Source organism: Pogona vitticeps, chromosome 4 (genome assembly GCF_051106095.1).
Source record: "Pogona vitticeps strain Pit_001003342236 chromosome 4, PviZW2.1, whole genome shotgun sequence".
In the NCBI taxonomy this organism is placed as follows: domain Eukaryota; kingdom Metazoa; phylum Chordata; class Lepidosauria; order Squamata; family Agamidae; genus Pogona; species Pogona vitticeps.
The window spans coordinates 37,879,588-37,894,977 of record NC_135786.1 but is presented as its reverse complement, the minus strand read 5'-3'; the positions used below and the strand labels follow the sequence as shown (position 1 = coordinate 37,894,977).

At 40.5% G+C, this 15,390-nt stretch overlaps 1 protein-coding gene and 1 long non-coding RNA gene across 8 annotated transcripts in view; one reads left to right on the top strand and one right to left on the bottom strand.

The window, feature by feature from the left end:
* Nucleotides 1–926: 926 nt before the first annotated feature.
* LOC140706547 (uncharacterized) lies at nt 927–7,969 on the bottom strand. Its single transcript, XR_013545091.1, has 2 exons — nt 6,191–7,969; nt 927–4,236 (listed from the first exon to the last, which is right to left on the bottom strand). It is a non-coding gene; the product is annotated as an uncharacterized LOC140706547 (long non-coding RNA).
* Nucleotides 3,570–15,390, top strand: part of LOC110073332 (receptor-type tyrosine-protein phosphatase V) — a 61,274-nt gene continuing 49,453 nt past the window's right edge. For all 7 annotated transcript variants that reach the window (XR_012086227.2, XR_012086226.2, XM_072997109.2 and 4 more), the window contains exons 1-3: nt 3,570–6,167; nt 8,710–8,767; nt 12,571–12,837. Coding sequence is in view for 5 of the 7 variants with exons in the window: in XM_072997109.2 (XP_072853210.2) it covers nt 6,099–6,167; nt 8,710–8,767; nt 12,571–12,837 (394 nt within the window). In the remaining 2 variants the exon portion in view is untranslated. The remainder of the gene's footprint in view (nt 6,168–8,709; nt 8,768–12,570; nt 12,838–15,390) is intronic.

The window sequence follows — 15,390 nt, the reverse complement described above, 5'->3', positions numbered from 1 at the left end:
TCGCTTGTCCCAACTCCTGCCAACCTAGCAGTTCGAAAGCATGTAAAATGCAATAAATAGGTAGATAAATAGGTACCACCACGGTGGGAAGGTAACGCCATTCCATGTCTAGTTGCGCTGGCCATGTGACCATGGAAACTGGCTAAGGACAAATGCTGGCTCTACAGCTTGGAGACGGGGATGAGCACTGCACCCTAGAGTCAGACACGACTGGACTAAATGTTAAGGGGAACCTTTACCTTTACCTAGACTATTACTGTCTGTGTATTGCCAATCGAAAATTCAGCTGCATAAAGTTTCTCATTCAGCAATACACAAGACAGGCAAAAAACATTTTTAAAATTTAAACAAAGTATTGCATAAGAAACAATCTAGCAGAGCAAAGCTAACAAGTAATATCACTTCCCCTCATCTTCCAAAGATGATCAGAGGAAGTGTTTAATTTACAGTGGATATGGGTACACAAGGTCATTTGCTGTTTGGATGGAAGGAGCATGCAAAATACTGCAGAGCTGGAAGGAATCCTATGGATAATCGAGCCCAGCCCTTGTCAAGAAGCCCCATCGGGAACTGAGCTATCCAGCAATGGCACATCACTCTTTCTCCTGAGCTCAGCAGACCCTTGTAGCCTGATCCAGCCCACACCAAAATGGCCAGTCTGAACAGGCCCTCTATAACATTAGTCCACATTATTAGTCTCTCTCTGGCACATCATTATCTGAGCAGTTACTTTACTGCAGCCTTACCTAACGTGGGTTGAACAAGCAGCACTACCTACATTTCTAAACAAATATAGGATAACAGTTGGTAACAAACTGCATGTTTGTGTGCTGAAAACGGATCTCAGGTCTGGTGTTTTTGAAAACAATTGTTTCAACTGGTGGTTACAATTTTTCATCTTTTAAGGTAGATCTTTTTCTCAGACTTACATGGAGACTCCAGGAACTGCAACTAGCACATTTGATGTGCAAAACACAAGTTCAGCTACTGAGTCATAGCCCTCCCTGATACATATAGCACAAGTATGTATAACCTGAAGAAATCTCTTCCACCTATGTCCTAATATTTGGGGGCATGTGATAGCCATTGTCCCTTTGTGTTACTTTCCTCCTTGACATACAAGCTACCTGGTAATTTCTATTCAACCACCCACAGAAAATCTGATCCATAATTTAAACCCAGTGATCTCTCCGTGCCCTAGAAAACTATAAACAGGAATTAGATTTCAGCTAAGCTGGGCATAAACAAAGCAATACGTATCTTATTGGCAGGCATGTGCTCCACCTCTTGGAGGCATGTTCTCCACCCCCCAAGGCACCAAAGGTAAAAGAAAAACCCTAGCCAACACCCTTAAAATATGCACAGAAAATGCTGGCATTAAGTCTCTGGGTTTCTGGAAGTTGACATATGATTGGGTCCAGAAACAAACAGGAACTAAGGGAAGAAATAGTCATGGCGAACCAGTGCTCACAAGAACCCTTTGATGATATTAGATGACCAGATACTGGCGAAATCTCTGATCTATATATGTAATATGGATGTTTAGTTTTGTTGTCTTTTGTTATTTGTGTTATTTTTGTCAGTTCTTATTTTGTATGTTTTGTATGTATGAGTAATGATAATAATAAAAAGCCTCTGGGTTTCTGGTTCTATTTTACAGTTCTTCACTGGGACATTCAAACCCAGCACCCTGGCTTACCAGACCCAAGAAGCCAGAGAAATAAACTTAGAAAAAACATGACTGAGTTCTCAGGAAATAAATCCTTGTTTGTTTCATCCCATAATGTTTTTTTAAACACTTCATCTACTAGATACTGTGCTCTTTTGCACCAACAATTTTGCACAGATTATGCAAATTATGTAAAACTACAACAGGTGCTGTCTTGTTGCATGTGCATTTTGAAAAGTATGGGTTGTTTGCCTCTCTTCCATTTGTGCTGGTCGTACACGTGCATAAAGGGAAAAGACATTAGTTTGGCAGAGACTTTCTGGATAAAATACAGAATCCTTGACAGAAGAAGTAATGGAGGCTAGAAATTTTGTGTGTCTCAACAACCAGTCATTGAGATTTCTTCATACTCCAGCTATTTCCCTTCTTGTTGCTGGAGATACCTGCACAGATGTTTCTCGTCCTCAAGATAACCCTTTCTAGTTCCAGCTATCAGTTTATAAAAATGGAAATTCAAGGAAGGTCCTGAAAATGTATATCTACTCAACATGCGGGCCACTGAGCTAAATGTAGCTCACAATCCACATGCCTCCAGGAGCTTGATTACTCTTCTTGATTTTGATGGCTGCCACCAATGGTGGATTGGTGTGGTGGGGGCAATCACCAAGCACAGTGCAAGTATAGTTGACTGTGGATGGCTGGATGGGCTGCTGTGCAGGGCCTGTTTAAGAGAATGAACTATGGAAGGTATTTCGAGCCTTTTTCAGACAGAAGGAGTAAGTCTCACAGCTCAACTTTTTTAAATTAGTAGGCAGAAATCACAACAGATGAGTAGGAGAACACTTTGGCTACTTTTCTTGAAATGTTTTAGCTTTCCTTTGAGGGCCTTAGACTGGTATTTTATCACATAGTGAATGTATACAGTAGACATGATGCTTTGCAGACAGCTTTGGAAAGTACATTTGTACTACAAGTCCAGCAGGAAAGAATGACTTAAACTTCCCCTTTTCCATAGTTCCAAGGCTGCTCTGGCTTGAAACTCAGCCACGATTTCTATAACTGAAAATGTGTGCCTTGATTTGCATTGAGGCAAGTAATAGCATGTCTGCTTTCATCCTGACCGAAAGAAAAAAGAAAAGAAAAAAATACTTTAACCATTATATTATCCTACTTCTCATAAATGTAATAAATGTGTTTTCTGTTTTCTCATTTTGTTTGATATTGCTAGGCTTACCTGTCTAATCTAGTATCTCTTTTTCAGTGCTAATTAAGTTTAAAAAAAAAAAGCTGGGGGCAGATTTAGTTTTAAAATGTCGTTTTAATTCTCTCGTGCCCATGCATGATGGGTTCAGTCTAGACACTTACTTAAGAAGACAGCTCCAAACAGCTCCACTTGCACAAGGACTCTCTGCAAGAGAGAGATCCTTCCTTCTCAGCAACTGGCTGGATAACTCAGTGGGAGTTCAGGTATCTGACTGCGGAGCCAGGTTGGGAGTTTGATTCCGCACTGTGCCACTTGCAAGTGGAGCCAGCCTGGGTAGTCTTGGGCAATCCGCATAGTCCCAGGGTGCCCCCAAAGGAAGGGAAGGGGGAAACCACTTCTGAGTATTCTCCACCTGGAAATCCCTGAAAAAGAGCTGCCATGTCATACTTGGCTTGACTGCATATTATTATTATTATTATTATTATTATTATTATTATTATTATTATTATTATTATTATTATTATTATTATTATTATTATTATTATTATTATTATTATTATTAACCAGGTGCAGTCAATCAAAATTATAAAAACTTTGACTGGTATTATATAACAGATACAAGTTTTAACCAAAAACCTAAGTATCTGTTAAATATCAGTGCAGTATGTATGCTGTTCCTTTGTAGCTCTGATGGGGATATTTCTGAGATCAGCAACTGCTTATAGTACTGTGTGAAATTTGAGATTGTTCTCCAAGCCCCGATAATTATGGGGACCACTGAAGTGTGTTTCCTCCACAACGGAGATGTTTCAATGGCCAGGTCCCTGTATTTTGTTAGTTTTTCCAATTCTTTATTTTCATCTCTGGAACCTCCCAGAATTGCAATGTCAACGATCCAGACATTTCTTCATTCTATCACTACTATGTCTGGAGTGCTATTTTCAAAGTGTCTGTCAGTTTGGATCCAGAAATTCCAGAAGATCTTGACTTCCTCATTTTCTGACACCTTCTCTACCTGGTGTTCCCATGGGTTTTTGGAGGTTGGCAAGTTACATTTTTTGCATAATGACCAGTGTCCTCATTTTGCCACTCTATCATGTCTAGTTTTCTAATCTCTTTGTGCAATCTTTTGACACTCACGGATGAGGTGTGATACACTTTTATCTTTTTCTTAACAGAGTCAACATTTGCCATTAGCACTAATTCCTTGGATCTTAGTTTTCATCACATTGGTTTGGAGTGTTTGTTCTTGTGCAGCAGAAATCAAGCATTTGGTTTCTTTCTTATTCTTATTCTTATTCTTATTTCTTATTTTATTATGACCTTACAATCCTTTATCCTGGAAAAAGGTCCATGCCATAACCTAAAAACAAAAAACAAAAACCATATAAGTAGAAATCCTGTGATATTCTGGATGAAGCAGCAACCTGTCACCTGTGATCATCAGCCGTGCTAAGTGATGCTGATGGAAGCTGAAGCCCAACATTCAGAGAGCCAAATGTTCCCCATCCCCTCTTTAAAAGCTTCTGATGGAGTTGTGGCTTCTTTGGGTCTTCTCACACACAACCCCCACTGCTGAATTTGCTGCCTCACAATGGTTATTACTATTATTATTCCGTCTCAGCCAACCATGGTTCACACCATTTAGTAGTGTCTCCTGACCCTCTGGCAGCTTTCTGAGTGAGACAAAGTGGTTCTCAGAAGAGATCCACATCCACCAGCCCGGTTACAGACACTAAATCTGAACTCAATCCCATCAGATATGTCTGTGAAATAGCAGCACCTTGAAGTGAAGATTTTTAAACAGAGCAAAAAACCCAAGCTTAAAACTCAATAAAAGAGTGTTTATTTTGAAGATCAAAGTAGTTAGGACATCTGCTTTGTATCAGTTATGGCCCAGATAACAAAGCAAAATTACAGGCCCATTGAGGTTCTGCATGTCGTAGTATAACAACTGTAAATCTTTCAGCATATAAGAGTTCTGTGTGTGTTATTGCTGTACTTCCAAGAAAAGCAGTGTAGCCAAACGACTTGTGAAATCTGCTTGCTATCATGTATCTCTCAGAGTTTTCAAGACATCAGCTTCCAAAAATTCTTTAATGCGATCCTCTGAAGCCTTTGGCAGTGTCCGAACTATTTCTCAGAACAACAGATTAGACTAAATTAAACAATCTCATCATTTTGAGGGACAAATCCTGCCGACAGGTCAATATGAAAATGTTACCTGGTTTCAAAGATTTTATTGGTCTAGCAACTGAGAGCTCCATAACAAGTCGAAAAGAGGACCTAAAGGCCACAAATGGACCTTCCACTAGAGTATTATGAAAAACAGTTACATCAGCTGCTTTTTCTATCTGAAACCTGGCTCAGCCTTAGGTCTTAACTCTTCTCAAAATTCCATGGGAATGAGTTTTTGTTCTGGACTTTTCAGTGTTCCGCAATAAAGAAAGATACCTAGTAGGTCAGAGAGTGGTGCTTGTGCTTTTCTTCTTCTGGAAGGAAAGACACACACACACACACACACACACACAGAGAGAGAGAGAGAGAGAGAGAGAGAGAGAATGGAATTCTGTTTTTATACACATTTGCAGCTTGTCTAAGCAGTTGTGCTCCACTGTATCCTTCTTTTCGAGCTGCTGCTCTCCTGCTGCCTCGGTGCAAGAAGAGCTAACTTCCCCTGGTCACTCCCCAACAACTTTTGTCAGCTTCGACAGACTGAAGAGAGAGTGGCTCCAAACGCCAGGGCCAGAGACAGCCTCTCTGAGACACACACCCATAGAAACAGACACTCCCACATGAAGGAGCAAAGCCTGCTCGCATACACAGCCGCACACGTACAATCTCCCTCTCACACAGGGAGCTGTAGATGTTCCCTCTCAGAATCGGGAGCACAATCTCTCTCTCTCTCTCTCTCTCTCTCTCTCAATCTCTCTCTCTCTTACACAGACATATACACACACACGGAGGCACACAGGTTCTCTCAAGAACAGACAAATTCGCTGAGCACACGCATACACTTCTGAACTCCCCAGCAAACTGTCTGGTGTAGCTGGCATCCTGCATGCCAAAGTCCTGATGTCACCCGTGAATGTGGGAAGTCTGCAGGAGTTGCCGGAGGGACAGCTGGATGAGGGGCAGCAGCTTCTATTAGAAGAGGACTAACTTTGCTGTGTGTGTGTCCACCTTCCTGCTTCTTCTTCCTCTCCCCAGCCTCCTGTGCACCAGATGCTGTTGCTACTGCTGCTGCCCATAGTGTGGGCACCTTTGCCAGTACATCCTCAAAGCCCAGTTGAGGTAAGTCAGTCCCCATCTCCTACCTCCAGTGTCTTTTCCTGCCAGCAGTGGCTGGTGGCTTCTTTGGGTTACAGCCGGTTGGCCGATCCTTCATCTACTGAGGGATGGCAGCCTTTTTCCTGGCCCCACAGCTGCACTGAATTACTGCTTTAACCCATTACTGCAGACTAGCTCTTCCCACGTTGATCTCCTACTCTCTCTCTCAGATGAGGCCACAGTGTCTTGCGCTGAGGCAGTAGGTTAAACAGGACAGGATGCTGAATCACCTCTGGATGCTATTCTCTGAAGTTATTCTCAGGAAAAAAAAGAGAGAGATGACATGTTTTCCTCACTCCTTGTACAGAAGCTCACCAGACTGGACATTGAACCTTATTTTAATGCTGTTGATGAGGTAGCAGTTCCCATGACACCAACCAGCAGCCTAGTTTAGTGACCTTGGGCTAGGCCATGTGGTATGTACTGTCCTCCAAATGAGGAATGATGTTATCTGGCTGTTTAGGGCTAGCCCCTTGGCCCCATCTGGTTCAAAGCTAGTAGACTGCACATAGATGGCTATAAAAAAAAGAGATTATAAGTAAATGCCCCAACCCGAAGTGAATAATTTAGTGTGCCTCCACTCATATCTTTGCCTCAGGAAGCCTTCACTTGTCTGACTTAAAAAACAGGCTGAGTTTCAGTCTCTAAGCAAATCTGATAGAAATGCAGGAATGTGGTATATTATTATTATAGTTCTTGACCAGCAACTCTCGTCCTTCCTGGGAGGTTTTCTGCCTCTCCCATTGGGTTTATGGATGCTTTTCTGACTACAGTTATTGAATACTAGTCAGATACAAATTAGCTAGTCAGAAACAGAGGTCTATATTCTATTTCCAACAAGGCAAGTTTGCTTCTGTCCTGATACAAGACATTCCAAGGAAGTTTTGGTGGTGTTTTTGTGAGCTGGCTGTCAGGAAAGCAAGGAGTACTTAGCCAGGTGGGTAGTTCCTCGAGTGAGCCTAGTTACTTGCCCCCTCCCACCCTAAGATATTTAATGAAGCCTAGGAGAGGGAAAGGTGTTACACAGCATTCCCAAGTTCCATTGCCTGAGATGCCATTCTGCCTGTATGATGCCCAGACATGCCAACATTTGAAAGTCCTGAAGAGACAAACATTCACTTTAATTCTTGTTTTATTTTGGGTAACTCTTTCTGCCTCCCTCCCTCCCTCCTGCCTAAGAAAGCAGTATGACCTCTCTCCACATTATGGCCCTTGTACTCTCAATGATATTGTTTGGAGCACTTTTGGGAGAAAGGAAAGAAAGTATGTTTTCATAGAACTCCTTTGTCAAAAGCTATGATGGTTACTGGAATTCATTATGACAATAGCCGTTGATGGGCATTGTGGATCTATATTTATGAATCTATGTTTATCAATTTTATTGATATTGTTTAATTCTTTCTCTCTCAATACTTTTAGAATATTGTAATTATTTAGGGGTTTTAAGCTTTTAATATTTATTGCTTCAACACTGTAAGCCACCTTGTGTCCTCTTGAGGACAAAGGTGAGGCATAGCTAGCTAGCTAGATAGATAGATAGAGAGAGAGAGAGAGAGAGGGAGGGAGAGGGAGAGGGAGAGGGAGAGGGAGAGGGAGAGGGAGAGGGAATATTTACCTATGTGTGGCTCCCACAAATTGTCAAAAAAATTGTAAGAGGAGGGGAAGGGTTAGGCAGCTCTGCCCTCTTCTGCGGTTCTTCCATTTATATCTGCTGCTTTCCCTAAAGCTGCTTTTGATTAAAACTGGTAGACTAACACACACATACACACACACCCCTCAGGGAAATGTGACTGGGTGCTATGGTCCTATGAGTTTCCTTCAGCACCAACCTTTCCTGGCAACATACCAAGTGGGTAGAGACAAGGAGTTCATGGCCACTGCACCATAATGATACAAAGGAACACTGTAAAGAAATCTGAGTGATGTTACAAAGTGGAACAAAGCAGTCCCACCGAACAAAAGACTAGGCTTGGCTGCATGTGCCAACATCTTTGGAAATAAAAATACTATACAAATTTTTAAGAACAAACAGTTTCCCAGGCTTTTCTAACACCCCAAATAGGCTTCTTCAGGCATCTGCCTTTGACTTGTGATAGGAACCGGCCCTGGCTGTAGCTTATCTGTATGAAGTATGCAAAGCAATCCATGTCAGTTCACATTGTAAACCAGGAACTAGCCAGGTCAGTGAGTCTCATGGAGTACCTTTTCTAGATGGTCTCTTTTCCTTGAGAAGTTTCCCCCACACTTCTGGTTTAACATCACAGTACTAAGCTGGCCTTGCTAAAGAAATTTGTTGTGTGGTTGTGTTTTGAGTACCATGGAACGATTAAAAGGTTTTCTGTGGCCAGTCAGGAGTTGGCAACATCCATCTTTAGGCATCAGCAAAGACAGGGCTATGAGAGAGCTGCTGGTTTTCTTTGTTCATATTGCAGAATAAGAGGGCAGAGTTTTTCTGGGCCTTGCTTGATCAAGAAACCCTGGAGAACATATTATTTCAATCTTGCAGGATGACAGATGTAACCAAACAGACTGGCAAAGAGTGGAAGGCATGTCTGATGAGAAAGGTGAGTTGTTTTCTCTTCACCCCTGGAAAGGAAGCAGTTCCCTGATGGAGGAGACAGCAAACTCGAAACAGTACTGGAGAATGTGGTATGAAAATTACCACAAATGGAAAATTTTCCGGAGCCAGAACTATTTCCCTAGAGAGAATGAAATGGAGACCTAAAGGTCTGATTAAGAGATAGGAGAATTCTCCCTATCCTTCTAACCTTGGGTTTTGCTTGAAGAGGATGAAATTCTCCCCCCTTCTCAGTTATAAACTTCATGTAAGCTGCATGGAATGAACAGCTTAAGGGGTGAGGGGGCGAGTTCCTTGGTGCCAAAACCACTGCTACTCCAGAGGACCCCCAAATTCATGAACACATTTTCTGGGGCAGAATGAGCTGCAATGGATAATTTTTATTTATTTATTTATTTATTTATTTATTTATTTATTTATTTATTTATTTATTTATTTATTTATTTATTTATTTATTTATTTATTTATTTATTTATTTGATTTTTACCCCGCCCCTCTAGACCATGTCTACTCAAGGCTAGGTGCTTACTTTACACAGGTGAAAATGTTTTCTGCTAGTGATATACACCTTTGCCTACAATTCTTTCTGAGTGCATGTGCCGGATAGCTTTTCTATCAGATACTACTTTTAAGAACTGGCTGCCTGACCTGTGCTTCTTTCTTTCTATATGGCAGACAGCCTTGCAAAGGTGCACCCAGTCTTCTTGCACTATAGAAAGTTGTTGTTGTGGCTACTGGTTTTTTGTGGCAGCTCCACTGGGCATCAAATATCAGTGGCAACTGGCATGGCAGAATATAAAGTGGTGTCAAATTTGTTGGCTGTATGTCTTAAATAGCTACTTAGAGGAGGTCAGTCTGTCTCCCTGAGTGTGAAAGTTGCTCACTGTTGTAATAATTAATGTACAGGACAAATGCACTGAAAAGTAAGAAAGGAAATGATTAACAACCCAGTATTTGTGGTTGCCCACATCTCTAGATCCACTGGAATGAGAGGAATTCAACAGGTCTATTAAGCAGAACATTTTGTTAGAAATTTTCAGCACACTTTTGGAAACAAAGGTTTGGTTCCATCTGGAAAGGATAACTGTCTGAGCTAACACTGACTGAACATTCTCAGTCATCTTTTTTTTCCAGACAATGTTACTGCTACAAGGTAATATAGAGCATAAGCATCTATTCCTCACATCTGGATAGAAAATATTGCACATGCTGTGTTTAGAACATATGATCTCCTTACCATTATCTTTGATGTATATAGTAGATATGTGGAATGTATGCAAGAAATGGAAAACAAGTGCCCATTTATTGTGGAGGGAAAAGATTGTACAGAACAGCTCAGAAATCACTAGCAAAAGTAACTCTTTCTGGCACCAAATGAACTATAATTGTGTAAATGTCAGGACTACACAATTCTTCTGTTTTCCTGACACTTTTGTCAATATTCATTAGCATGGATATATGTTTGCACAACCAATAACTGCAATATACAGAGTTGCCAAATAGATTAGCACAGCACAAGTCACCATGAATTAGCAATGACCATATGTAAATATTTAAGATAAAAGTAGCACAGATTGCAAACAGGTTTTTCAGGTAAAACAGGATATTAGATATTTATTTATTTATCTGGCTTCCTCCTCACGCAGGCACGCTGGTCAAATTCATAAGCAATGCAATAAATAAGGCCTTTGCTTCCAGAATGATTTACTGTAGTCCTTAAAGATAGGGTGAGATTTGCTATAAAACTGATAATGATGAAGCCACTATTTTACCTGGATGAAATATTCCAGGTATCCATACCACTGTCTGTATCAGAGCTCACAGCTGTTTTCACCAAAGGGGAACAACATTTCACAGACCTTAAAGACCAGTATTTATTGCAGTGTAAGTTGTCATTTACTACACTTCTTCACATGCTTGAAGTGCAATCCTTAGGTAGCACATATGCATGGGCAGAGAAGCGTAAAACTGTGAATAATAGCCAGAATCCATGTGAATATTTATCCCGTATAAGTGTGTAATTGTAACTCAGTATGCTGAATAACCACCAATTAACAAATCCCCTTCACCCCTTGTGTGCAAGTTGCTTGACTCAGCATGTGGCTAAAAATTCAACCAGGGACTCATTAATTAGTGGCTGTTTATCACTTCAATTTATGTCAGCGCACTTATGCTGCTATAAATATTCACTTAAATTCTGATCAGTTATAATATGGCTGATTCTAAAGTCTACATCAAGATGATTCCATTATTAAAACAACTTTTTAAAAAAGCACAATTTTGTGCAAGTTTTCAGGGTTACAATGTGACAAAAAGGCAGTATCAAAGAGGAATGAGGAAGAGAACAGGGGAAAAAAAGAAACTACGTCTTAATTTTATACAGTATCCCCCACTTGTCTAGCTATGATTGGAAGAGAGAAACAGCATTTTATATATCTCTCAGAAGACCTACTACTGGTGTTGAATTCCAGCAGGAAGTAGCAATTCTTCTGTTTGCAAACAAAGAAATGAAGAAAATTTAGATTCTCCATCATTGCAAAATAAAGTGTAACTATATGATTGCCGTTGTTATGTAGTATAATATTGATGCCTTGTGTTGCTGTAGATACAGAGCTGGTAGTTAGATTTGTTGCAGACTTTGGTGCATGGATTTGAGCCTCTGTTGATGGTCCATTCTTAATGGTGAGGCCAAACTGAACACTACAGAAAATCCATAATTAGAGATAAAACTGTAGTAGTTTTCCAGAGATGTGAATTAGGCAGATTTTTGTGTCTGGGAAGTCAGACTTACAAATCCAGTTTACTTCTTAAAGACCAATCACAAAGCAAGCTAACTGTGAGTCATGTGAGGCCATAAAAATTCCAGCTGTCTTGCTTTTTAGCACTTGAGGAATGTCTTCTTCTATTGATGGGTTATAGATTCAGGTGCTGTCTCTGCATATATCACAGAATACCTGTGAGAAAGACTGCCATCTAGGATAGCCTGTAGTCAATTAGATCAGAGGTGAAGGATGGAAACTCCTGTTAGCTCCAGACACTGCAGCCAGTAATCAAGGATTATGTAATTTGTACTCTATCATCTGGAAGGACACTGGCTGCCTACATTTGCTGCAGATTATTGTTGGTAACATAACAGAATTATTTTTACCTGGAAGCTACAGGTGACAAGAAGTGCTGTTTTTCATTTTCTTTTCTGGAACTATCCTCCAGGAAGTACTCCTGGGGCTTTGTAAATCTATTCTTATACTTTGTTGGGTGGGTATTTTTGTTCCAGAAATAATACATGATATAAATCTTCACAACCTTAGTTTCTAAGGATCCAAAACAAATGTGACTGTATTAAAGAACTTGAATATACAATGATTCATCTTGTGTGCTCTGCCTAGAACCCAGATACTGTATATGTAAATAGAATTCTCAGACAAAAAGTTCCCCCCTTCTGTACAAACTCCCTCTTAGATGGAGGTTCAGACTGAGATTGATGGTGAAGTGGGGATTGTTACTGTCCTGGTGGAATTTTCTAAGGGCCTCCATCCCATTGGTCTGGATGGATGGGAAGCCTTTTGTCATTGAGATGTTCTAGATCCATAAGGCCTAGGCAGCATAAATGATGACAAAGGATTGTTAGAATTATAGACTAAAACATGTGGAGGACCACAGATTTCCCACTCCTTGATGAGATCATGGGGCCATGGATGCAGAGAATAGATCTTTGGGAGCAGGAGCAAATGGCACCTGTTAGTAGAAGAAGATACAACTGGCAAGTACCTTATTTTCTGTCTTCCATAGGATACCTCTCAGATATGAATGTCAGCAACCACAATCGCTCTAATACTCTCTTCTTGACGTGGAAAAGACTCTTGGGAGACATCCAGGGTTTCTCAGTACGTCTTTACAACCCAGAGGGAAACACTCTGCTGCAAAATGGATCTGCTGGCCCCAATGCTACTAGCTTCAGCTTCCATGATTTAATTCCTGGGACACAATACCAAGTTGAAGTCACTGCTCTGTGGACCTGTGCACAGAACTCCACCAGGAGACTCATGGGCCAGACAGGTAATGTGGGGAAATCATGCCGCTTACTGGCATTGCTTTCATTCATGCACGCAGGATTAATTCATTATTATGTTATTTTAACTTTGTTATGCACTGCACCTTCGCTGAAGACTGTATCTAAAAGTTCAATATTCAGCACAATAATGGAATTACGGCACATAATGCAATGAAAGTATTTGGCAAGGAAATTGGGGGGGGGGGGGGAAAGCATTTCAAATGCCTGGTTCCTTAAAAATGTTTTAACCTGGCTCTGGAAAAAGACAATTAAAAAAGACACTAAGTGTACCTCCAAAGGGAGGACATTTAAAAGTTGTGGTGCCACCACAAAGGGCCTCCTTTTTGTAGAATAATGAAGTACCTTTCTTATGTGGGGTGTTTAAAGAAGGGTCTCCTCCAGTTATCTTAATGCCCAAACAGGAGAGTACAGTATCGAGACACTCTTTTAGGACCCTAACTCATTTGATGCTTTAAAGGTAAGCAATGGAAATTTGAATTGAGCATACAGTAGTAGGAAACAGCCAGTGAAGCTTTGTTTCTCCAAAGCCAATGTAATACAGCTTCATCCTCAGGCAGCTCATGAACTGCAGAGCACTCCCTTGTACCAGTCATGAGCTACGTATTAATGGCTTCACCTACATCAGTGGTTCCCAACTCTGGGTAAGCCAGATGTTCTTGGACTGCAACTCCCGGAAACCCCAACCAGCACGGTTAGTGATGAAAGCCTCTGGGAGCTGCAATCCAATAATACCTGGGTTACCCAAGGTTGGGAACTACTGACACAGATAAATTAGCCTGGTTTTTATACTCATTGGAGCTTCCAAACTATTTTAATGGGCTGTCTATAGGTAAGGCCTTATATTAATCTGTGGAAATTGCAAGGAAAAAGGTCACAGCAGCCAGGCTATCCCTATCCAGGAAAAGTCCATAGCTGGCTTACCAACTGAAGCTGGATTTAGGAATCCATTGAATTCCATTAGTCTTTGAAGATGGACAACCCTTCAGATCATTTAGTGGTAGCCTTTCTAAAACTGGGAAATCCTCACGTTTCCTTCTGACTTATTGAAATGAGAACTCAGTGAGACAGGAAGAATGCAAGATTCATGTTAAGTGTGTAAATAGCTGTGGGGAAAATACGCCAGCTAGAATGTATGCTCATGAGTTTGTGAGGTAGAAAGCAAAGCTGCCATTAAATTGCCAAAGCCACCAGTAGCTAGTAAAAGGAAATGGTAGCTGAGTAACCTAATCCTGCTCTGTTATCTGCAATTCTTTACTGTCCACATCCTTTCTAAAATCTGAAAAGTATAAAGTTCCAAAAATGTGCTACATGTTCAGGGGCCTATTTCCCCCCCCCTGCAGTGTGTAAAGTGGCCTAACTTTAATTTGGATTAAGGATGGAAGGATGTTTTATAGTAACTATTCTAGATTCAGTTGTTCAAGCTGTGTTAAGCTAAATATAACATGATGTTTTGTGGTTTAGCCTCCAGTGTTTAGCACCAATGTAACATCATCTGACCATTTTTTCCTCTTCTGGCACAGTCCAAAGGGGCCAATAAAATGTACTGCATGCTTGGTTCATTTTTTTATGCAACACTATATGCTGTAGTTCACAACTTCCAGATGCTTTTCGTGTGTGCGGGTGAGGGTGAAAATTGTTCTATTATCCATCCTCAGCTTTGGCTTTTCATTCCAGAAGCATATGAAGCTGATAGCCAAAAACAGTGTGCTTTCTGTATGCAACTTGTTCCTTTTTAAAAAATGTTTGAAAATGGTTTCATTAATTAGAATGACACTCACTTCTAGTTTGCTTAAGCTGGATCATGACTTAAAATCCTTGTTTATTTTTACTGCTTGTTTGGTTATTTCTTATTTAAGTAGCATATACTTAATCTTCCAAGCCACTGTTGCCATGTATCATATTTTGCACTGCAAAACATTATTTTCCATCCTTTTGCTTTTGCAAGTTGTCTTTACACTGTATGTTGAAATAAACTGAGGCATACTAATGGGCACAAATGCAATTGTTTTTGTAATTGTCAGTGTCCCAACAAGAACAATTGCAGGGTGTTGTTGACTCAGAGTTGTTCTGTGACAAACTGTTCTTAATACAATAGTGCAATATACATCCTAACTTTCTCATGAGATCTTTATAGACAACAGAACTGCAGGAACTATTAACAGCAGGAGCAGCTTAAGGTTGTCTGTTAGGCCAAGTAGCATGGAAGGTTCTGTTACAGATAAACTATACAGACAGTTCTGTTGCAGACAAACTTTTTCCATGCTTATTTTAGAAATCTGTACATCTCGAATGTTTGCATACACAAATCAGAAGAAAAATGAACTGTGAACAATCACTTCAGTGCTTTTATTGTGAAGGTGCAGCAAAGGGGAGACTGAACCACATTGCAGATCATGCTTGTGAAAGTGTTTTCATGTGTAGTAGCAGTACAGTACTTCTTTCGCTATTAACACATTGCCTGTGTCTGGGAAAGTATGACGCTTTCTTATTGCCACGTATGGGATTGAAATTGGCACTCTGGGGTTTTAAAGCTGCAA